Source organism: Fukomys damarensis, unplaced genomic scaffold (genome assembly GCF_012274545.1).
Source record: "Fukomys damarensis isolate Sample0158 unplaced genomic scaffold, DMR_v1.0_HiC HiC_scaffold_38, whole genome shotgun sequence".
Classification (NCBI taxonomy): Eukaryota; Metazoa; Chordata; class Mammalia; order Rodentia; family Bathyergidae; genus Fukomys; species Fukomys damarensis.
This window is the reverse complement of record NW_022900950.1, coordinates 18,773,748-18,800,190: the sequence shown is the minus strand read 5'-3', so window position 1 is coordinate 18,800,190 and position 26,443 is coordinate 18,773,748. Positions and strand designations below refer to the sequence as shown.

The 26,443-nt window shown below is 34.5% G+C and overlaps 1 protein-coding gene across 4 annotated transcripts in view; it reads left to right on the top strand.

Moving 5' to 3' along the window:
- Positions 1–6: 6 nt before the first annotated feature.
- LOC104852909 (N-deacetylase and N-sulfotransferase 3) overlaps positions 7–26,443 on the top strand; it is a 175,764-nt gene continuing 149,327 nt past the window's right edge. For 3 of the 4 annotated variants that reach the window (XR_004515714.1, XM_010610738.2, XM_033760003.1), the window contains exons 1-2: positions 7–124; positions 12,876–14,011. Coding sequence is in view for 3 of the 4 variants with exons in the window: in XM_010610738.2 (XP_010609040.1) it covers positions 13,031–14,011 (981 nt within the window). In the remaining variant the exon portion in view is untranslated. Of the gene's footprint in view, positions 125–669; positions 801–12,875; positions 14,012–26,443 lie in introns of those variants that run through there. The other variant, XM_010610745.2, reaches the window with a different exon arrangement.

The following is a 26,443-nucleotide window of genomic DNA, read 5'->3' as shown; positions in this document are numbered from 1 at the left end:
CCGCCGGGCAGCTTGAGGAAGGACGCCCACGGGTCGTTGCCACCGGGACGGCAGGACGGCCTCGGACACCCGCGGAGGCCGAGGACCCGGGGAGGAGGATGCGCGCGAACGGCTGCAGCCCGAGGTAATCACAGTGCGGGATTCGGCTAGTCCTCGCCCCACAGCCCGACCCGAGCAACTTGCAGTGCGGACTCCGGAGGTGGCACCGCGATCGCGATCTCATTAACAAGTTTCTCCGGGCTTGAAATGAAAGAATTCTGAAATCAACACTCCTTTTATTTATTCAGCCTTTCCTGTTTTGGAATAAGTTTATTTAAACAATGAAAAAAATAGCCTCTTGAGTGACTGCGGGTTTGTAAATATAATCCTGAAAGTTTTGCATAGAGTGGTTATTTGCTTATGCATATTTATTATCCTGTTAACTCTTCGGCTAGTCGGATAACTGACATTTAAAATATTCTTTGAGGAACATTGCAAGTTCGTTGTTGCGTTCAGGCATCGTGTTATTTATCAGCTTAGTTAGCATCTGTCTCGCCGAAGTGGTACCAAAGCCGGTCCCTTGGCGGCGGGTCTTGCATGTGACACTCTTGCCCTCTAGTGCCTCACCAGCTTGGTAGCAGTTTGATGGCCAATATTAATAAGATGTTACATAACGCAAGGGTACTGGGCCAGGACTGGTATTGCTGTCACTTGTAAAGCCAAAAAACCTGAGCTGATGGCAGCAGATGCTGCCGTTTCAGTTTCTTTTTGTCTATTGAAAGTTTGTCCAGCATTTTCAACTCTTTGTACTCTAATTACAGGTAAGTGTTTCTGTTTATTTCATTATGTATTAATGGCTCACTGGTAAATGCAAGGGTTTTTGTAAGAGATAACAACTTTGTTTCCAAGTAATCAAGCATTACAGGATTGAATATGTGCCCCATTTTATTTTTAAATAAGTAGAGCATTTTGGTTAAGTTAAATGAAACAATGGATTATTATCACTGAGGCATAATCACAAAGCTTCACTTTCAAAAGATTATTTAGATGATTATTTGTAGTTAAGATTTCCACTAACAATTTAAAATTATTCTATAGTAGTAGTCTTGTTAAACATACCACATCTGTTGTCTTGACAGAATTTTGTAACATGAAAAATTTCAGCTGTAATTACCTGATCCAAAAGCTTTGTGTCTGATGCAGTTTATTCTATAAACATTATTTAAGGCTATGTGATTAATAAGAGAGCTAAAAGGAAATGTTCAGCCTAAGTTTTGAATGTGAAAGCTTTAAATTAAGATAGGCATATCGTTCATTTAATATAGTCACTTTTGGGGGGGATGGGAAAAACCCCAATTACATTATTTAAGGGTTTACCCAGATTGTTTTTACAACTAATTTTTCTAATATCTGGGTACTGTTTAGCCTCAAAGTCATTTAAAGTTAAAAATGTATCTATATTCTTTATGAATATATTAGGATATGGTAATCTTAAGAGCTTTAAGGAAAACTCTTCTAAAAAAATGCAACTACATTCCTAACATTAGATTAAGATACATATAAAATCTTGAGTCACACGTGAAACTGATCTTGAACTCATTATTTTTCCTTCTTTTTTGCCCTTAGAAAATATCTTGTTATCAACTATTGAACAGTACTGTTTACCACTAAAGAGCAAAATGATGAAAGAACAACTCTGATATTCAGTAGAAGGGAATTTTTTTTTCTTTCTTCAGACATAGCTCCCTATCCATATTGTATTTGAAAATGAGTTTTCAAACTCTTTTAAAGCTAGTACTGAACATATCAAGAGGTTTGCTAATAGAAGCCTGTCTGTCTTTTCTAGTTAAAACAATACATGCCATTTCTGATTTAATAGTGTTATTGTTTCCTTTATGGTCTTGATGATAAAAAAGACTTGTTTCTTTGTGTAAACAAATATCATTTGTAAACTGGTCATATAGGTTGAAAATTCCCTTGACCTTAAAAATGAACATTTGTCTGGTTACTAAATGTTTGAGATAAAACAAAACTTTCATCTTTTCCTGGAGAGATTTATTATAGTTTGGCTTGATTCATTTATAGTGCTCCCCACTTTAATAAATTTTCTTGAGAAAAATATTATTTCTGAAGGTTACAACAAACCACTAAGAGTTATTTTTTGGTATAACTGAAAGGTTTGTTGGAAAAATTAGAAGACATATCAAGGTGTTTGAGGTTCTCTTTCAGGACCATGCTGAAGAAATTATTATGAGCTACCATCTAAATATTTATTGGTTGACTTTTTTCAAAAATATAGAACTATAAATAGATCATAATTTTTTTTAATTCAAGGAATCTGATTATCTGACTTCTTTGAATCCTGATTGAGTCTCAACTGATCATTGGTGATTAAGGCTATTTCTAAACTTATATGTACATTTGTTGAGGTGCAGAGTATATTCAAAGAAAACTATATTTAAAAATATAATTTGTGACTTTATGCATTATAAAAACAGGGAAATATAATTAATGATAAAAGCACTATTCTCAACTATTTAAATGCTTTAGATTTCTAATTGCTTAAAAATTTAGACGACAGGGAAAAACACATGAAATTGATTTTCCCTATACTGTGATTATTGGAAATAAGCATTCACACTGAAATGCAAGAACTCTGAATGCTTGTGTAGATAAAGGGATGCTGCCAGGCCACAAATGTAACAGCCTACATTATAATGATAATTAGTCTGAACAATACTCAAAATATATTTGACTGAAGTTTCTCAGAGCTATAGTATAAAATTGGCTTTAGAATTTGTTTGTCTGTTTTGTTCTTTAAAATAAACTACAACTATAGGCATCTGGGTATCACACTGAGATCACACTGAGTGATTTATCCTTTCATATTACTCTGAATACTTTTAATCAGCTTCATATAAATTATATAACTAGACAAAAAGCAGCCCATCCTTACTACAATTAATGTCTATAATACATCATTTCACATAATCTCTTACAAATTACTGAGAGTTGTAACTTGTAACTTGAAGAGCAAAAACATCAAGTATTATAGTCTTGTAGTACAGCCCTTAATCATCTTGCTGATGGGCATCTATTTTACTTACACTTCAATTTTTAATTGTTTTGTTTGTTTGTAAGTAAACAAGAAAGTACACTGGATTTTAGGCCTGTCTCTGCCCTAGGAGGGGTATCCTTGGGTAGCCACTTACTGGCTCTAGGGCTTGGTTTCCCCACTTCTAGAATAAGGACCTTACAGGCTCTTTCCTGTCCTGACTGTTGTCCAGAATTGTAGTAGTTCATCTGAAGGACATGACAGATTACACATGAAAAACTTAAGTTGTTGATGAGTACTCTTGTCTAGCTTTTTACTAGTAGAGATAAAAACTGTTAACGTGCACAGAATGTTTACCTTGAACAAGGCACTAGTCTATGTAATTCTAATTTTCAGTTCATGTAATCTTCACAAAAGTTATCTCTTGTAGATACAATTCCTGTTTCAAAAAATGAAGAAATTGAGGTAATGAGAAATTATTTGTCTAAGATTATATCCCTCGCAAATGGGGGAGCTAAATACAGTCTTTCACCACTCTGTTTTTGTTTTTTTGAGACAGGGTTTCATTGTATAGTTCAAGCTGGCCTTGAACTCACTATGTAGCCCAGGCTAGCCTAGAACTCATGGCAATATTCCTGCCTCTGTCTCCCAAGTGCTGGGACCACAGGTGTGCGCAACCATAGCCAACTCATCACTATATTTGATATAACATTGGCAATCCATATGCCACTCTAATGATCTGCACCACTTTTACTCCTATTTGTGAAACAATCATCCGTTCATTCAGGAGATATTTACTGAGTGCAAACTTTTGTGCCAGCATAAAGCAGTGCCCCAGACAATTAAATGTGACACTGTCCCTAACAAAGTACATATGATCTAATTCAGGTGATTTCGTTCTCCTTTCTTGCTACTCCAGATGTGTTGACTGTCTCTTGTTATGAAAGATGCCCTCCCTAAAAAATCAGGAAAAAAAAAAAAAACATCTGACTTCTTTCACTGAGGTATCCATAGAATAGAGAGAAGTAGAGTCAGGACCCATGATCCCCTCAATACTTTCTACCATATTTCTCCATTGTTCTGTTTGTTTTCCAGATCTACTTGCATCTTGTCTCTCCTTTCCTGGTTCATGTAATCTACCCTGAAACACAGCCTCAGTTGATCTGTAACTTTAGACCTTATGGTCCACACAATCAGTGAGAGGTTAGATTAGCACTCTCTTATTCTCACAATTCCTGTGCAGTCAGAGATGATAAGGAATAAATTAGATCCTCAAAGCTGTATCGACAGTGCCCTGTTTTAGGTATTCTATCTCCATCAAGGAGAAAACAAGAAGAATTCTCTCCCTTTATTCCTACAAGTAGAACAAACAAAACATTTTGGAGTAGTTTACTTCTCTTGCCTTGCTGGATGTCATAATACTGAGGGAGGGGAACAAAATGTGTTCTATCCTTCCTAATTTCTAAATGCAAAGGGAGAGGGAACATTATTATAATGATTTTCCATTTAATATATCAAACAAAGGTACTGCTTCCACATGCAGCTTTTCTCCCATCATCTTTTAAAATCCCCCTTTCTAGAGAGTGTAGCCTTGGTTGTACTCCATGCACATCAGCTTCTTACTTGCCTGCCACAGCAGGGTTCAATTAACATGACACAGTTTCACACATACTTTCATGAAGAAAAGCATATTCTTTGTCAATTTTTAATATTACTAAATTACTTTCAGCAAATTCATGTAATGTATTTGAAGCCTCCAAGTGCTTTTTTTCAACACTATAAAATAGTTAATTTTGAGAAAGAGAAATATTGTCAAGATATTTTAAATATCTCTCATTTATGTTAGAACCTGAAGTTCTTTAGTTATTAATACTCATTTTCCAGATGGTAATCTTTTTTCACATTTCTTATTCTGCCAGCTTCACCATGATTCTATTTCATTTAGAAATTGATTTTTACATTGGAATGATGGTGGGTGTTAGTGGAAGAGAAAAAGATAGGTTACACTGACAAGTAGGTATTTCTTACAGATACTGTACTAGTTCTCAAAATATATGTTTGCACGCATTCATTTCTTTACTGTATATATGAAATGGCCTATTATTCTAAAAACTAATTACTTTCCCTGCCTTTTGTTAATTAATTGTAAGTAATTAGATAATATCCAATGTTTTTTTGGTGACATTTTTTTAAAACAGATGTTTTACAAATCAACTCTAGCCACACTGAATTCAGCAAAACCTAAGAATAAGAAAAATAATATATTTTAGCAAGTTTCTGTGAGCAGCACATTCTGGGTGTGCTTGATTAATGAGTCTGGTCAAGATGGTCACTGCTGTTGCAATATTTATATTATGGCCCTGACTGTTTGAGGCCAAAGTGACTGATGGAGGTACATGTTCATGGAAGACGGCTTAACTTGAGTATTTCTCTGTTTTTTGAACGCAGCTGCTATTTATAAAATTTAGTAGAGGCTATTTTTTACTCATTCAACAAGGATTCCATGGAATGTTCTTATAATAAGTAGTATTTCAGACATCAAGACTTAAGAAGTAAACCAGGTAAGTATTTACAAGTGCATCCTATACACAGAGAAAGATTATGTAGAACATCCCCTGTAATGGTGTAATATGCTACAGGGGTATAAAGTAGAGGATGATCTGAGAGTGTGTAATGAGGAGGCCTTACAGATCTATGAGACCAGCGAATATTTGAAGCAGGGACATTTATACTTCGAGCCTTCAGATTTGGAGGATGAAACCACATGAAGAAGTAGGGGAAAAAAAACTTCCAGACAAAAGAAACAGTATACAAGATCCTGAAATAGAAAGGAAATTGTCTCTGGGGGAAAGGAAAAGAAAAACTACTTGTCAAAAAACTTAGAGGAGAGCATACCATTGAATTACACCTGGGAAGTAAGAGAGGAAAGCATACCACATGTGGTCTTGTGCACATATGTAGGAATTTGAATTTTTATTAGCAAGCGAAGTTAGCCATTGATGGATTTTTAGCTGTAAATAAATAATCAGAATTGTACTTTGATGCCACATTGAGAAAAGTGTACAATGAGCCAAGAATGTTTTTGATGAACATGTTATAGCAGTTCAAGGGAGTTGTGTTGCCTGGCATTAGGACAGAATTGACCAGGTGAGGTTGGGAAATGGAAATGAGAGGATTTGGGTTCATTAGGTAAGCAGGTAAACAAGGTTGAATTACAAGATATCAAGAATGAAAAAGGTGATTGGGGAGAGATGAAGATGGCATTAGGGGAAAAACCAAAAAATTCAATTTAGGACAGGTGGAGTTTGCTTGTGACATAACTCAATAGATGGCTTATAATACGAAAGGATGTAGTTAATGTGACTCATTGCCATTGCTATTATCAAGTTGATAGTTCAATTTAAAGCCCTAGTATAGAGCTTAGATTAAGGAGGTCTGAGTTACAAATAAAGATTTGGAATTTACCGGAGAATAGATAATAATGACAACTAGGGTGCATGTGACTCATTCAAAGAAAGGAAGAGCAGTGAGAAGAAGCCTGAGGATCCTAGGGTGCTAGTTATACCTCTTCGTTTTGCCAGAGACCAATGTGACATTAGATCCTTCCACCCATGGTGAACTCCTGTGGTTCCCACAACTATACTTGAGCTAAGATGCTTGTTGCTGCCTTTTACCAACCTTTAGTGTGCTTCCATTGGCTATATTTGATACTTCCTTTATGCATTATTTCTATAATTATCCTAGTAATTACCACAGAAAAACGTTGCTTGTTCATTCTCTGTGTCATAAAGTAGTTAAGCTAGTTTAAGATTTTCATAAGCCTTATTAAAACTATGAAGTAGATACCACAGTGTCTCTGCTTTCATACGAGAAAATGGCAGCATCTAAGAGTAATACATGCCTGACATCTACTTGCTAACATGGAAAGGAAGGATATGTTGTAGTTCTCTTCATCAGTACAGTATCTTTCGTGCAAGCTGTCAGTTCAAATTTCAGTCCAACCTGTACTAATTGTGACATCTTTGGTAAATTAGAGTCTAAAAGATCCAACTCAGTGTATGCACATGTTAAGTGTTCATTAATGTTGTCTGTGATGCTACTGTTGTTACTCTATCTTCTCACATGATGTTCTTTCCTTCAGTGTGCCTTATAGGAAATTTCGATGAAGCGGTGACATTTGTAACTTATCCAAGCTTTCTATACTTGTGTTTATTCAGCAACAGCTCTCTACATAGTTTGTTGATTTTATAAAATCTGTATACAATTTCTTGATCATTCAGCATATTGTCTTCATCATAAGTTCAAGAGGGAGCAGAATTAACCACAACCATCAGGCCTACATTGCTGATTGATAAAGACAGTGTGTCTATAGGCACTTTCTGATGTGTAGGCCACTGTACTTGTTATGTAGTTATTCAGAGAAAGAATGCTTTTGGTGTGCAAAGTCCATAATACTCTGTATAGTTCTGTGAAAGCACTTTAAGCAATCATCACTACACCGTGGTGTTTACTTATTGATCTTGTTGGTTTAAAAAAATTTTTTGTGTGTCTTGTTTGAAAAATTATTGTAAATGACAGGAGCCCTATACTCTTGGAAATTTCATTCTAACAAGGAAGGACATTAAACTAACAATATTTAATAGGGTTTGTGATAAAAATATCAAAGGTATGGGCGGGTCTAGGCTATAGACTCGGAATGGACTTGGAAAGGCTTTCCTGAGGAATTATGTTCATGTAGCATGTTGAGATTTGCATTGATTTCAAAAATTTTCTTGAATTTATTTGCCGACATTGAACTATTTTATAGACCACTGTGATTTTGATCTTTCCTCATATATCATTTAGTCATTTTACCTGCTTGCATCCAAGGTGTTGTCACTCACTGCAACAAATTTCCATCTTAAGCTTTGTATTTCTGTTGCTGGCACCTTTATCTTCTAGTCCCAAGCCTGCTACTCCCTTATTGTAATTCCTGCTGTCCTCCCCAGAGTTTCTTCACTTTCGTTCTCAATCAAAACTACCTCATTCTGGACTCATACCAACTCCCACATGGATTACTGCAGCAGACCCTCAGCTGGGACTGTCCTGACCTCCTACTTCTTCATTGTACTGTGTAACATTTACTCTCTGCTCCTGTTACTAATGTTTGTCCACTCTGGTTTCCTTTGCTGTACAGATCACCTGTGGACACTATGTTTATTGTATCTGTTCAACTATGTCTCATGCTCTCTATTTCTAGGTTGCGAGTACTTCGTGGCCATTTCCAAAGACAGTCATTCATCTGAAGCATTCTTTCAACCAAATATTATTTCCAACTTCATCTTGACACAGTGTCCTATAATTTGTTTATGCTCACGCTCCAGTAAACACGTTGTAAACCTTTTATTTCTTCAGCCTGGCCAGGGATTTTAGCCTGCTGTGTTCTCCCTGTCCTTACATCCAAGATTTGCCCATGATCCCAATGCCCTTCTCAGGCACCATGGCTTTTAGAAATGGCCACTGACTTTTCTAAGCTTCATGTCTCCCCGCTCGCTTTATGAAACCTGTAACATATAGTTTGTAACACATAAATCACAAGTTATTCTGTGCAACAGAATCGTGGCTGTTGTTTTACAAGTCCCATTTCCCTCAGTAGAATCCATCTTTACAGAGGCAAGAATCATTCCTAATATTACTTCTGAGGTGCCCTCAGCATCCCATACAGCATTAATTCCAAAGCAGTTCAATAGATACTGATGACTGCTTGCAGAATGATTAATTGATAGGTATTTTTGTGGTGATGTTTTATATCTTTAGAGTATATATTTATACCATATATATGGCATATATATATTCATGTTTATAGTATGTGATTGTGAATTTACTATACCATATTTATGCTATACCATACATACCATAATAATAAGTTATACTGTTTATATATCTATATTTATACCAAAGATAATATGATACCAGATTTATCACATGTTGGGCCGCTATTATCATATTTACTTACTATTCAATAGCTAGACACTAAATTCAGTAAATTTATGTATAACTATACTCATATTAATATCCACAAACAACCTTTGAAAAGTTGTGACATTAGTATAAAATAGAAATGTAGAATCAACTTGTGTTCATTGTAATATGCCACTGTATTCAATAAATTTCCATAGTCATTGAGTACGTATACAAGGGACAAAATGGGAAAAAATGCATTACCTTTAACCTCCTAGAACTTCTACTCTCATAGGAAGGATGTCTTTAAACAAAATTTTAATTACAATTATAGCAATAAGGACAAAGAAGAGGTACTTTTTTTCACAATAACTATGTGTGCCTTCTGAGTCTTATTAAGTTTGGAAGGTCAGAGAAAATTTCACATGGAAATTATGTGGAGAATTAAAGAATTTTCTTTATGTATCTGTCCTAGTAATGCCCCTCCCATGAAGGACTCAGGAAAAGAATGCTGCTGCTGTAGTGCCACTCCCTGTAGGATAAGGAGCAAGGCCAACAGTTCAGTCCATCCTGAGGTTTGCAGATTTATCAGAAACAGAGATGGGGAAGTAGCTGTTTCTGGATATGGTCATTGTCAGTTATGCTTTACTGTTAACTTGATTGACTTGAGAGACACCTAGCGGATTAATAAAGCACAGTTTGGAGTGTCTCTAGCTGGGTTATAGAGGGTGACCCTGTCTACTAAATTTTGTTCCTGGCCTCTTCCACTCTGGCACTGTTACCCTGCTCAGCTTCCTGGAAGCATAAACTCAGCAGCTTTGCTCTACCATACCCTTCTGCCATGATGTTTCTGCCTTAAAGGCAGCTAACCGTGGACTGAACTTTGAAAGCATGAACCAAAATAAATCTCTCTTTCTTTGAAATGTGGGTACATTTTGTCCCAGTGACACAAAGCTAACACAAGGTTGTAATATGGGAATTAAATCTCAGTGTCCACACAGAAATTAAACTGGCCACGTTCAAGTGAGATGTGCAGTTAAAAAGACTTTGCAGAAAACAGGAGACTCTTAATTTATCTCTTTAAATATGTAGACCACATCCTACCTTCAGTGACATACAGTGGGATTCCTTTTGGCCTCAGAAGGAAATTTGAAAAGTTTAGTAGAAAAGTGCCCTTTATCATTTTATGTCTGTTAACTGAAAACATAACTTTGATCAGTTCCTAATATCTGCTCTAAATATACATAGCAAATACTCATCACTCTGTGACATCCGAAATAAAAATTGTATGAGTGTCAGGACTTTCACTTCTGACAATGGAAGCAAACTGTGAAATGCTGCTCTCTGAAATGAAAAATGTGGCAATACATTCTATATCCAGTCACAAACATTTCACAGCTACAATTTGAAACACAGACATGGAAGCATGTGAGATTTTGTATCCTGTTGTTATACTACAGAATATTACACTCATAAACATGTACACAACTTTAAAGGTGCAGTTACTTATGAAAACAAAATAATTACAGTTACAATTTAAACTATCAGCTGTTAATTTTTTTTTTTTTGTACCAGGGATTGAAATCAGGACCTTGCACTTTCAAGGCAGGTGATGGAATCCCTGAGCTAAATCCCCCGCCCGATAATTTTTTTCTTTATTAAATTATTCCCAGATCTATACTTAGCATAAGATTAGAAGAGCTGATTCTAGCCTTTCTGTTGGATTTATTCTAGAGTATGGTGGGTCACTTGATAACAACATTTGTCCTGACAGAGTGATGATGCACACAAACCTCACATTGCATGCCAAGTTCTTTTTCAGGGAGAGTAGAGGTAACCCTCAGACTTATCCCACTCCCATGTTCCCCCATTGCTGTAATCATTAACATTCATGACTACATTGTAAGAAATGAACCTACACTGGCTTTCCAGATTAATCTCTCCAAGACCCCTTCATGATATCCTTCATGTTATTAATTCTCATTCCCGAGAAATCTTGCTCTTACATGTTTTTCCCCTAATCATGGAAGTATAATGTCTCCCTGTGAGCTTTCACAACCATGAAGTGCTGTGCCATCAAATCTCTCCAGATTCTTGGTTACTCTTATATCGTCAAATTCATTTTTAAGTATTTATTTTTCCTTGTACTTTTCATTCATGTCCCTTGCTGAAAATTATGCTCATTCCTATTTCTATAGCATTTCCTATATCTCAAATGTCTATTCAAATTATCCTCATCCTTCAAGGTTCAGCCCATATCCTACACCCCAGAGCATTTTGCCGATTATTCCACTTGCTGTAGTCTCTCTTCTCTCATCCCATTACAGTCATTTGCTTCTATTCCACAGCCCATACGTTATCATATAGTCACTGTCTCATCTTTCAAAGTTAGAATGCTATAAAGAAATTCACTGTGCTGACTGTGCTGAGCATTAACATTTTGAAACAAAGTTAGCTATTGTATGAATATTTAGAGTGACATAGATACCCTAACTATTCAAATAAATAAACTATAAGGCAAAGTATATAGCATGAACATCATAAATGTCTTGTGGTTATATTCCAGAATATATTATTCATAAAGATAAAAATACATTATTCAAAATATTGCTTACTACTTATCTAACAGGTAAATATAGCAGAATTTTAAGTCTAGATGTTTTTTTTTTTTTGGTGCTCATTTATTCTGAGCTCATCATTTTATTTGGAAGCACTGGGGTAAAAAGGAAACAGTTAAGAAGTAAAGGTTCTGTGAACCCTAAACGTAGCAAACCAACTACAGTGTTTTCCATCCATGTTTGTTATCTTCACAGCTATCTCTTAGCCTTCTGGACAATAACAAGGCTTGTTAAAACATTTATATTCTATAATATTTCCTTGCAGAGTGACAAAGTGATAAGGCTTTACTTGCCTTTTCCTTTAGAAATACAAATTTCTTTATTATTTTTTAACATTACTAAATTTTTAAAACTCAGTAAGACTTGAAAGGCATTTGAAACTATTACATAATAATCCATTTTGTGGCATTTCGATTGTTTTCATTGTGTGTTTTTCAAACATATTTCTCATACTATTTCAAATAGTTACTGAGCCCTCTCTAAAAAAGCAGAACCAGAATGGTGCAGAAAGCGAATCTGTGGGTAACTGCTCTGGTGCATTATGCCTGGTACCATGCCATAATACCTAGAGCTGAAGGAACTCCAGGAGGAGTTCTGCTTCTCTCATTGATCTCACTCAAATGACTCCTCTGAAATTTAAAATTCCTACCTATGTAAATATACAGTTGTAAAATGACCAACTGAAACAGTACCTGCATTTTAAAAAGGTTATTCAAATGAAAGCAACAAATATAGGGTTGTTTCTCTAATGAATTTAAAATAAATATATGATGATAGCATTCATTGTTTTAACAACATTCACAGAAAAGAAAAAAACTGCTGTTTTAATTGTGGCATTTAATAAACTATGATCAAACCTCTGTGAAGTTTTAGTGCATATAATTAGATATAAAATGTTTGAATATGCATTCTGTGATATATATTTGGATGGCAGGAAATGGCACGCATGCCTCAGAAAATCTCACAGTATTCTTACACCTATATTATCTACAAAGCTTGATACAAAGCTCACTGAGTTAAAAGAAATTCCAGGTTAGCCCAATGTCTACTTCTGTATCAGGCAGAGAGATCCTGTGTTCAGTGGCATCCTCATCCAGATTTAGGAGAAAGAAAGGATAGCCCAACGTATAGCAGTTCTAAGTTATATCTAACTTACATCTGTCTACCAGTTTTAGTAGTTTGCCACTTGTGCTAGCTAGTCATGATGCAAGATAAAATCTTGCTCCTTTTAATTTTATGTACTGAGTATTTTATATTCTACTCTGTTTTATTTTCTTTTTCAGAATATATTTTCTGTAAGTCTTGATCAAGCAATACAAATGTGCTGCAATGGTGACATAAACTATTGACTGAGACTGGGAAAGCAGCTGAAACACCATCTTTTCATTTACCTGTTATGGTACATCAACTGGAATAGTCAAGAAAAAATATACACAACATGAGTTTTATCATGAAGCTTCACAGACATTTTCAAAGGACAGTGATTCTGCTTGCCACTTTTTGTGTGGTGAGCATTATTATTTCTGCTTACTATCTGTACAGTGGCTACAAACAGGAAAATGAACTCTCTGAGATGGTTTCAGAAGTAGACTGCAGTGACCTCCAACACCTACCCTATCGGCTAATGGAGGTGAAGACAACAAAGCTCTTTGATGCCTCGAGGACAGATCCCATAGTCCTGGTGTTTGTAGAAAGCCAGTACTCAGCCCTTGGTCAAGACATAGTTATGATTCTAGAATCAAGCAGATTCCAATATCACATTGAAATTGCTCCTGGAAAAGGAGATCTCCCAGCACTTATAGACAAAACTAAAGGCAAATATATTCTCATTATTTATGAGAATATTTTAAAGTATATAAACATGGACTCTTGGAATCGAAGCCTTCTAGATAAATACTGTGTAGAATATGGTGTGGGTGTTATTGGATTCCACAAAACTAGTGAGAAGAGTCTACAGAGCTTTCAGTTAAAAGGTTTCCCTTTTTCCATATATGGAAACCTTGCAGTAAGAGATTGTTGTATTAATTCTCATTCTCCATTGCTTCGTGTGACCAAGTCTTCAAAGGTCGAAAAAGGTTCTTTACCTGGAACTGACTGGACAGTTTTTCAGATTAATCACTCAGCTTACCAACCAGTAATATTTGCCAAAGTAAAGACACCAGAAAACTTTTCACCTCCCATCTCTAAAGGTGCTTTTTATGCCACTATCATACATGACCTGGGGCTTCATGATGGAATTCAGCGAGTTCTCTTTGGCAACAACTTAAACTTTTGGCTGCACAAGCTCATCTTCGTAGATGCCATCTCCTTCTTGTCAAGGAAGAGACTGACACTGTCCTTGGACAGGTACATCCTCGTGGATATTGATGATATATTTGTGGGGAAGGAGGGAACAAGAATGAACACCAATGATGTTAAGGTAAGGCTCTATTATAAGAAACTTCAAAGTTTAGCTCATCTCCCAGTAGGGTTACAACTTTCCTGGTTTGTTCTTAGACTAAAGAGTTTTCTAGGACATGAGACTTCCATTTTATAGGAAATATCTAGGACAAATTAGGATAATTAAGCACCCTGTCTCTCACCGTAAATCACCTAAGTAGATAAAGTATTTCCCTCTGAATCAAGAAAATGAAAATTATTCTAAATGAAGAGTCCTGAGATGTTTTCTTATATGTACTTATAATTAGACAATAGAAATCATTTTCAGAAATATTTTCTAAAAACTGCCTGCCTTGGCCGGGTGTGGTGGCGCACGCCTGTGATTCCAGGACTCAGGAGGCTGAGGCAGGAGGATCACTGTGAGTTCAAGACCAGCCTGGGCTACATAGTGAGATCCAGGTCAGTCTCAACTACATAGTGAGACCCTGTCTCAAAAAATCAAAAAAAATAAAAATAAAAATAAAAATAAATAAAAACTACCTGCCTTACAAAACAGTTCATCTAAACATGAAATCAAAATTTTTACTGAAACTAAATACTTACAAATTTTTTAGAATATCTCCTAAGAAACAATTCATCTATTTTTGAAAGTCAAATATGCAAGTTATTTTCCCATATTTTCAAAACTAGGAAAAATATGGAGAGCTATGTAATTAGATAAACATTTATTTACATATGAATATGAAGATTTATCTTGATTTAAGAGAACACTTCTGATACATAATATGAAGCCCACTATGCTATATTTAAATCACGTTACATTTTTATTGTATAAAACTTCTCCATTAAACAGAAAAAATATTTGTAAATAGTTTATTAATATCACTATTATTTTAATTGTGTTACATAAACAAATAGTTTAATATTGATGAAAATAAAAGTTAAAATTATCTACATTTACCTTAGTCTCCCATTCAAAATGCTATAGAGTTCTATCTCTGTTACTTTACATAATGATTTCTCATAAATGTGAAGACTTTCAATAAATAATTTTTATTCTGTACAATTTTGGCCTTCCGGTTAAATATTTGGAACTAAGTCACATGTCAAAAAACTACATGTTGAAAACTGGATCTCTTTTCTCTAACTACTAAATATCTGGCATGTAATAGTTATGTTATCTCATAAGCTAGAGTGTCTGGATGATTTACTGTTACTATGAGAGAGTATGGAGATGAAGTAGAAGAAATAAATCTTTCCATATTCTTGATATGATTTTACTGAAATAGAAATTAATTAGTAAAAAAATTTATTTAAATTTCCATAAATCTTTTGCAGTTTACTTTTGAACTTATAGCTAAATTAAAGCCTAGCTGATAATTTAAGCATTTATTGTGTGCTTGAAGATTACAAACAATATATAATTATCCTTCCAAGTTTTCCATTTCAAATCATTGTGATCAAAAAAATCATGTATTTATATACATACACAGTAGGTAATGTAAAAATTTTAACTGCCCAGAATCTATCATTATGGCATTTTAAATATGCTAGATAAATCTCTGAGTTTTGCTCATGGCTCTGTGTATTCCCAAATATTATACAAAAAACAAAGGGCCTTTTGTGGTACAAAGATTAAGTCATTTTTAGAAATAAAAATATTAAAGACTTATTGAACACATTAAAGAAGAATTTAGCATGTATACTTTATGAATTGATTATATTTACATAGAAAAGTATTTTCTAAACTACCTAAAGGCTTTTAAAAACATGTTTTGAATTGCTTGGGATTTGAAACTTCTAAATTGCATATTTGTGTCTCAAAACGCTAATTCATTGCAGACAATTGTGTGAGAATATATACACATTATTCATTCCATGCCTAGTTATTAAGTGTGAACCACATGCAAAGCCCTTTTGAGGATATAGAGATACTATCACATGGTCCTATCCCTTTAGAAGAAGAGACAGGAGAAAATAGTCATGGAAAAGCAGAGAGTGCTGAACATCTCTCTGGACAGTATTTGATATGCCCACATCACACACAGGCCACAGAGGCAGGCAGAGATATATAAAATTAAAACATAGCTCCCCTGTTCATAATTTTACTATTTTATGGGGGAGAGAAATAAGTAGATAGCTCTCAGCATAGTAAATACAATAGTAAAGTTATCCATAAAGGTATCTCAGCATAATAAATACAATAGTAAAAGTATCCATGTTATGTGGGAAACACTGTACTGTGCTTCATGTACTGTAAACTCTTAAGTATTTGAAAGCCAAAGTAGGAGGAAGTGATGATTTGAGAGGCTTGTCAGTGATTCAGATAAGAGATAGCAGTTCTTAGGAAATGAGAATAAAAATGGAAAAAGAGGGGCCAATTTAAAAATTATTTAGGAAGTAAAATTGAATGTTAGTAATTGTTTAAATGGAGATGAAAGAGAATATAATCAAGCATAGCATTACAGTTTATGGCATAGGTGAATAACTGCTGGGCCCGGGATTTTTTTAGGAAATCATTACATGTCAAAATAAATATTTCCACATTACTAAACTACATTTAGGGCATACAGATATTTTACAGGTAGGTAGTTTACAAGGAAGAGAAATCTGGATATGAAGTATAAATTTAAGAATCATCATCCTATAGTAATTGGCTCACAGCAAAAGAATGTGTGAGATCTGCCGAGAAGAGGATTTATAGAGTAATAAAAGAAAATAATCAAGTATAGAATATAGAGGAAAATCATCTTTCAAAAATTAAGTGGAGGGAGGCAGTCCACAAATAAGGGTTTAAAAGAATAGTCAGACCAGAACTGATGTTGCTATAGAAGTCTCAGTAGTAAAGACATCAGGTAAGGTGTGATCAGCAGTGCAGGACCCAACAGCAGGGTCCACTGATGCAGACTGGTAAGTTTCCTTAAGGAAAAGTTAAAAGTCGTTGATGATTCTTGCAAAGCTTCATGTGTACTGAGTAACAGAGGCAGAAGCCCAATTGCATTGAGTTTAGGAGTGAACCAAGAGGCCAAGATGAGGACATAGAGAATGGAGTACTCAATGGAAACATTTGATATGGAGTAGACAAGTTAGACAGTAGCTAGTGCGTTCCCTGGTGTTAAGGTGATCAACTATCCCAGTTTGGCCAGGACTCAAGGTTTAGTACTAAAACTCAGAGAGTTCCAAAATTAGGAGTGGCTTCACTAAAGTACAAAAAGGCATATCAAACTTCATGAAATCTAAGTAAAGGTCAGTGATTTTGGTGATTAAAATGTATAATTAATAGAAATATTTTGGTCAAGTCCTTTAATTATTACTATTTATGAACAATATTATATTTTTTTTGTATTTCAAGGTGTAGGACTATTGAAAAGAGTGAGAAAATTGGAGATCATGATTTCATGCAAAATGAGAAAGATAACATACTATTACTATGTTATTGTGTAACATAACTACTAAATGCCACTTAAGTTTTCTTTTCCTTTTACGTGCAACAGAAAATGCATTTCCTTATTTAATTGGAACATTAGAAATAGCAATGAAATGTCAACTCTGCCTACATACCTATCTGTTGAATAGTATAAGCTTGTTTGAAAACGCATTAGAATTATCATGCCTTGACACAAAATATATGACTTTGTGCTGAGGAAAAAAATAAAACATAAAAACAGTCCTAAGACAGTATCTTCATTAGTCTTGCAGTATACAAACTACAGGTCATAGCCCTTTTTTAAAAAAAAAGACAAAGAAAAGGATTGTTCCAGTGCTGGTGAACCTTCTATACCATTCAGTGATACAGCCTGCTGTGCACATGTTCCATATGTTCGCCACCACTGGTTTGGACAATTGCACTATCCTTCAAAAAAATCAGGACCAATTAAAGCCAGAAAAAGAATGTGTGTGGGGTGGGTAGGCACCTCAGGAGTGCTACCCTGGACTACAGGACGGCTGTTACCATGTTAGAAAATTCAAGTTCCTTGTGCTCTTGGACTATCAAAGTTCCTAAGACTGAGCCTACTGAATTGGTTTCTGGAAAGGGAAAGTGATGCTTCTGTCAATTATTACATTTTAGTTCCATGTTGAAAGCATAGCATGACCTGATAAGTGTGAACAACCATGTTTTCTGTTAGAAGCTTTGGTTTACTCTTGACCTGAGGTCCATTCTATTTCTTTATGCTCCCTTTTTGCACTGCTGGAGATTGAACTTGGTGTGCAAAGCATATGCTTTGCCACTGACCCACACCAGAACCCTTATTCTCCCTCTGGACTTAGTGCAGCTCAGAATAACATGTTCCCTGAGACAGATGAAAAGTTGCATGAGAAGATCTTTTAGGGTTTTACTGAACTTTCTGTAGTGAATCCCACTCCTTCCTTTGTCTCTCCATCCATCTCGTCTGTATATGTAGCATCCCCTGTCTAACTCTGATAGACTTCCTTATATCCATCACAAAACAAAGAACCAGCCCAGTCATAACGGAGCAGAAATTGTACATGTTTCTGGAGGTATGCAGCCGTCCTTCCCCTCTAACTATCCTAAACTTCTCTTGTTATTTCTTTACATTTCAGTATTCCTTAACTTGTGTGTTTGTGGATTAGCCCCAAAACAAAACAAAAAAAAACACTGCATTCTTCTAGTGGCTGCACTAGAGAGAAAAGTTCTTAAATCTTTAAGACAATGTCACGAGTAACTTTACTACTACTTCCCCTCTACGGGAAAGATCCTAAAGTGCCTAAGGTAAAGAAAGTGCTGGAAATAGAAACAGGGAACCATATAGCTGTGAGAAATAAGCCTTTTTGCAGCTCACAAAATAAAGCAGTCATGCTCGGGACTGACCCTGAGAGGCTATAACTAGAGTGCAAAGGTGAGCTCCCTGCTGCATAAGTTCACCTCTCACAAGATTATTCACCACAGCTAGGGTAAAGCTGCAGGCTTCATAAGATCATCGAGAAAGAACTTAACATGCCAAATGTTTTATTTTTCTTTGTTTGCTTTCTTTCTTTCTTTTTTTAATATATATATATACATATATGTATATATATGTATATATATATATTTTTATTTTTTGCGGAGGACTGCATTCAATCATTCTGTCATGAGTAAAAATGTAAGGGAAACAAGAACTTCTTCATAGTTTGCTATTAATATGCTCTATATGTTGTCAAGGCATGTATACTATACCATTGTACCAACCTTTCTTTTTACCTTAAAACCATACTTCTCTAACAAATTTTCCGTTATTTCTGATGTTTCTTCTATTTTATTTGTGGATATACATTTTTAATTGCATTATGCTGTGGAACCATGTATCTGTTTGATACCAACACTTTAAATTTGCTAGAATTACTTTGTAACTATATACATTACTAATATCCCTGCAAGAACATGTGTTCTCCAATCAAGGTGCAACTGTTGGGTCAAGCTAGTTAGTTGTTCTTTACAAATCTTAAACATTTTTCATTCATATGATGGAGGCAGGGAATGGGGTGTTTGATGCTACCAAAGGAAGTATGTTTAATTCTGTAGCTCTGTTGGTGGACTGTAATATTTGCTATTCTGACAACTATTGTAATACGTATTTTGAAGCTATTTTAAGTGTATGTGTGTGTGTGTGTATATATTTAAGTGTATATTTTTCAATTCAATATTATATTCTGGCTACTTTCTAAATTTTAGTAATACTATTTGCCTTTAAATTTTTGTAACTTAATATATTGGTATGTCAGCTTTCCTGTAGTTACAATTTGAAAATTGTGTCATTCCATTTTTATATATTTTCAGCATATCTTTTCTGTCTTTGTACTATACATTAAGTTTGAACTGAGCTAAATTTAGCTTTTTTATCTACTATATCAAATTTTTGTCTTTAAATTGACAAAATCAATTTTCTTACAGTTAATTGGACTATCAATATATAGGGAATTATCTCACTATTGTTTACCTTACATCTGTCTCTCTCTTGTTATGCTTTTTTATTCTTTCTCCTCCTTTATTATGTTCATTTGTGCTTTCAGTTTCTTTTGTCTACCTACTGTTGGTTTAGAATACATATATTAATTTCTGAGCTTTTAGTAGTTTTTCTAGGAACTTAAACAGATATGCTAAATAAATGCTTGTGTTATTCAGTATCTTCAAGCATCAGTCAGATGCTACAAAGTACTTATTTACAGTCATGCCCACTTTCCTCTCGCTGAAGAGCCACTCTTGTTCTGTGTGTTAACTATGCTGTTGTTGTTTAAACCTAGATATTAGATGTTATTGTTTCCTTACTACCACCAGTTTTAATAGTAAATTAACCAGGTGCCCTGTTTTCCTTCCTAATCATTCATTCTTTCTTGTCTGATTGGACTCCCCACTACTACCCTCATCCCTGTTTTAACAGAGCAGCTAGTGTGTAACATTAATATAACTTAGACCATGCCCCTTTTCTGCCCAGAACCCTCCAGGAACTTCCTGTCTCACCCACACTAAAAGCCACAGTTCTTACAATCTTTTACACTGTCCTTTTTATTTCTGTGATTACACATCCTTTCCTTTTCACCTATTAACTCTCCTGCTTTGGTCGGTGAGTTTACAAAAATGTAAGCCTTGACAGAGTAATACCTTCTCACCTTTTGTTCACTAAAGTGTCTCCTAGTATGCAGAATTGAATTTGTCTCCATGTATAAAATTTGTTGAACGAGTGAATGTCATTCTTCCTGAAATACATCCTTTAGAAGTTCATTTAATGAAAATCTATTCATAGTAAACTATCAATCAGAGTTTATGGAATGTTTTTACTTATCTTCATCATTAAATGATAGTTTTGTTGAGTTTAAGTATTTAGTTAGAGTTCCCTCATGTATAATTATGCTGCTCATTCTGGGAGGACTTGGACTCTCTGAAAGTCGCCTAAACATTTGTGGTAATACAGTGTGTCCAACTCCACTAGTTTCTGATTCTTTTGTAATTTTCAAAAAGTTAAGCAATTTATGATTGTCCTGATGAACATGTATAAAATGTTTGGTCTTCCTCAACCACCCCCCACTCATGAAATATTTACTTCTAAATTTGGTATAATGTGACCATAATACATAGGAAAATAAATCACACACAATATATCATCACATTCAAATAGCCATAGTGTTCTAGCAACTGTACAGCTTTCTTGAAGAAGTAAATTTTAGGAAGATGCTATAATTTAACATAGAAAAATAAGAGTTTAGCAAAGGAAAAAAGTACTTAATTACATCCTCTACTAACATTTATATGTTTCATTAGATTTGTTACACTGTGAAATAGAATGCATCGTGACTATTAACATTAAGGAGCAATTTGTTATGCAGTGACATCTAAAATAATGAGTTCTAACTCATGTTGAGAAAGCAAAAGGAAGTGTTGACTGAACATATGAATGTATAAGAAGAATATGTGTTAACTGATTATTTAACGGTTGAGTTCACTGAATCCTGCCTACATATCATAAAGAGAAGGGCTGTCGTAGATGCACTAAAGGTCCCCTAGGTAATGAGAAGTTCATATACTGGACTAGAATACAGGAAGAAAATGTAGAACAAGGATTTAGGATCTTAAGATATTCCGTTCAGTTCAGAAAATTATACATATATACTCTATTAAAGGTCTAAGCCAAAGATTTCAAAGACAGTAATAGATAATAAAAGATATTTTGGATAAAAGCTATTCGAAACAAAGGAGAAAACTTTAATTTTGGCCCGTTATTGGATTATGTACTCTTTGGGGTTAAAAGAGTATGTGTCTTGTAACATTATCTGCTTTTAGAAAATGAAATATAAAAAGATCTTCATTTTTATTTTTGTACTAATGGTTTATATTATTATATCCATAAATGATGCAAATAGCTAGTCCCAAAATAGGTAACACTTATTGAGTACATGTATTCGATGTTTTACTTTAAACATTTAATTCTCACAGAAATCCTATAAAACAAAGACTATAAGGAACAACACTTTTAAAGGAACTGAGGTTCATAGACTATAACTAACTTGATCTTATAAAGAGGAACTTTTAGTCTCAGGACCTAAAATGCAGGTGTGCCTGGCTCCAGAATTTGAGCTTTTCCATTTCAGACTGCTTCATAGTTGTAGACCTAATATGGTATTATGGTGTCCACACCAATTCCTTTTCACCAAATCTGATTTCATAACAAATTGTCTCACATCTGAAGTTTTACCTTGACTTTACTTAAAATTTGGGGGAAAATTATTAGCAATCACTTCCTGAAATGCCTTGAACTCAAATAAGTACAATTATTTGACTAAGGTAAAGTATACTTTAATATTTGAGTTTTGTTAAACTTCCTAGATAAAAATCTTTGTAAGCACTTTTCCTGAAATCTTGGTAACTGTTACAGGTTTGGCAGTTTTGGGCAAATTGAGGTAGTACAGTGAATAAATGCTATGTGCTAGGCCAATTAAAAAGGGGGATGTGTCCATAATTCAGATACTTTAATTTTTCCTATGTTCATGTACTCAGATTTTAAAATCTATGTGCTGTTTTTAAGGTATTTTGTATAGGAACTCCTAACATTTTCAGAAGCATGCAAATAAAATAGAAAAAGTTAAAAAACAGAAATGCTGTGGTTTAATATTTGGGAAAAGTGAATTAATATTTAAAGCACTCTATTATTAACTGCTGTAGGCTATCATGCAAAATGAAACTATAAACTAAAATACAAAATAGACCTTAAGTCATGTGCTACTATAAACTAAATTATGAAATCTACCATTTAATAGTTGTGGAAATTAGAGGTCCACCATGGGTTTCACTAGGCCAAGTCTCAGGTGTCAGCAGGGTTGTGTTCCTTTGTGGAGGCTGCAGAGAAGAACGCATTGCCCTGCCTTTTCTACAGCACGGGTATTGAGCCTTTGGTTGCCTGGGCCATAGTGAGTGAAGAAGAATTATCTTGGCTCATATATGAAATACGTAGTATGTTTAATATATGTCACAAAGTTTCATTTTTCTATACTTTTGTTATAACATATGATAAACAGGGCAACAAGAACATAAAAGTAGTGGAACATTTGACCTTGTTTTTGTGAAAATAATGCATCAATATCTGGCTCAATAGAAGTGGTTATAATTGTTAGTTTTTAATGTGCTCATTAGAAATTTTTTGTCTAAGTTTACTTTTTTATGTGCTTCATCCTTAAAAGCAGTTGTTCACCTCTGTACATATTACCAAAAAATTATCACATGAATAAGGTATGATTGTGAAGCAGAGATACTTCTCTCTAGGAGAAGAGATTTTGTAGTAAAGTCTGGTAAAAAAGACATGGTGAAATTATTCTTTGAGTATCTGACTGCAACTCTATACATTCTATTAGAAGATTTGCATGTAATGCAGTGCATCGACTGAAAATGGATTCACCCACATGTATAGGCAGGCTGAAATACTATCAGTAATTGATGCATTATATTCACCAAGTCATACAGAAACACATGCAACATCTGACACACTCGAGTTTTGATTGGACTGATTGTGTGGCTGGTGCAGGAGGTAACACTGCACTGTGCTCACCCTTACATAGCATTCGATTGTTGCCTAGGCAGTCTATGTTCAAGCACCACACATGAAAAGTTTACAATCATGTGGAACCATATTACAATATTACAAGTCCATGGACCACTTACGGCCTACTGGGCATAGGTTGGACACACACACCCATGGTAGGGTCTCATCACATTCCTTGGCACAGGTACCCTTCCTTCATCTTCTTAGGCACAGTGTTACCATCTCCCTGTGCCTTCTTTCATACCCACATCATTTTTACTCTCTTACTACAACAGGGAGAGGTTCTCTGCTTTTAAAAGACCTATGTGATAAGATTGAGTGCCTGTACAATTTGGAATAATTTCCTATATCAAAATCCTTAATCACATCTGCAAAATCTCTTGTCAGGTAAGGCGTACATCCACCCACCATTTCCAAGGATTAAGGAGATAAATATCCTGGCTGAGGAGTTGGGAGGGACATTATTCTGTATATAGGTCACATTTTTCCTGTAATAATGCTAGAAGTTCCAATTCTGTTCATCTCTTTTTCCCTTTGGCCCTGCTGCTTTGATTCTCTGGTTCTAGATTACTACAGTAGCATTTTTTTTCTTATCCTCCATATTTACATCATTATTCTTATATAATTATCTTTCACTATTTCTTTGAACTATATATACTAAGTAGAAACAATTTTCAAAAAATTGAAAAATTGTTGCATGTAGAAATTAAAACAGCTGATTAAGACACTGAACGGTGATCTATTGACAGTAATAATAACAATAATAAAAAATTATTCACTCTCCTTTATGATGGATTTAAATAATTATATGACAACAGAATAAAACATAACCAAGCCATTTTTTCTTTAGGAATCCTAAAAAGCAAGGTATTTAAGTTGTCAAAGAAAGATAACTTCCTTGACATCATTGAATAAATGAATTGAGTGGTTTTAACAACAAAATGTTCAAAAGTTAGAGTTACTATCATCAGAGTTGCTATTACTAATGTCCTTCCAGGCTTGGATTTCTAATATACCCAAAAATTTGTGTAGAAACTTTTTTATAACTTTTAACAAAAGTTATTTGACAGTATTTTCAGGAGAAATGCATATAATGAGAATTCATTTTAACTTTAATGTAACTGCTTTCATGAAATAGTTTATGTTAATATTCAAAGGATTTTTACATAATTTGCTAATCTGTCCTAGAAATGCAAGACACGTTAAAATGGAGTAAAAGAGAAGAGAAAAAGACTTTCCTAATCTTTGTTCTTTCTTTGTCATTGCCCTGATTGAAGGGCAAATCAACAATAAAAAAAGAAAAAAATATGTTTTTCATTCTTGCTAGAACTAGGTCTCCAATGAAATTGTCACTTGTAGCTTCACAAGGACTAATTAGCACTCCACACTCCATCGCCACTCCTGTAGAAGGCTCTTCTGCTCATTCCATTTGAGAAAGATCTATTTCCCTAAATGGGATAGGTCTCTAATGGATGTAGAGACAGCAAGCTGTTCATCAACCCTTCAGGGTAGTTCAGGCCCTCACCTGAGGACTGGAAGGCCCTGTGTTCAATGTTCTTCACTGAGAAATTGACACAATGTCAATGCAGCATCCTCAGGAGCAAGGAAAGCCTTGGAGGGTAATTCACTGCACATCTTTGTTTTCAAACCATCAACACATTTCAAACTAGTTCTCTATTATAACTGAATGCCTCCAAGGAGCAAAATCACTGAATTTAAAATTAGTGAATTTAAACTAACTCTTCAAATCATTCCAACATGACATATCCAGCCGTTCATAACTTTACTCTTACTGTTGATGAGCCTAAAATACAGACAAGTGTTAAAGTCTCCAGTGATGAATCAGCTAATTGTAAATGAACAAATAGCAAGGTGCTATGGTATTTTTTTTAGAGAAACATTTTAGGAATTTGCTACGGGTATTTTATTAAATGTTCTTTCATTCGGAAATGTTCAGAAGTATTTAATCACATCAGTATGAGACTATTTCCTGAATTTCCAAAACACACAAAAGACAAGAGAATCTCTTAAAATTCTGGCTGGAAAATGAAGATTTCCTGGTCCTACATGTATACATTTTGACTTCGTTCTTCTAGAGAGAGTCCAGCTTACCTGAATGATTCTAATGCAGATGATAAAAATGGAAATTGGGGGAAACACTGGTTTAAATAGTCTACATATGATATTATTGCAAAATATGAAGAAATAGTACTTAGTAAGAGTACATTGGATAATTTTGACAAAGTAACAAAAGCCATATTGCTTCTGCGATCTTTCAGAAATCTATAAATCAGATCAATGAGAAGAGGGAGACTCTAGAGTGTAATATAAGACAGTGTTATGAAGAGAGGTTTAAGAAACAGGATAGAGAAATTGGAGTTTTTTTTCTTGAGATGTTTATTTGTTTCTGTTTAGGTGAAAGGATGAGAGTGAATACATTACAGATCTAATTGAGTGTGCTTATAATAAAATACCAAAGAAATTACAAATTCAAATTGAGATGAATTACAGCAAGTTAGAGGTTCCTCACTGGATTTTTTTTTTTTTAATGTTAGCATGGGGGCGGGTATTTTTAAATGAAGAGAAGAAATTTTATCTTAGAAAACCCTAAAAGAAGATTCAAACCTGTATCTAAGAAGCATTTTGTGTGTTTCTCCAAATGTTCAAAATTAAAATGTTTTCAAGTGCATAAAGCTTTAACTATATAATGAAAATAATCAGTCAACATAGAAAACTGTAAAGAAAAAAGAAAAAATTCTTCTCAGTCTTACTGCACAATAAGTCAGTCTTTAGGGTTTGAAACTCTGCTACATAAAATGTTTAATTTCATTTCCTTTTTTATTTAATTGCGAGAGAGAGTTGCGGTGGTCATATGTTGTTTGTCCATTTGTATTTTTCTTTTGAAAATTCCTCTTTCTCCATCCATTGGGATGTTTATTTTTCTT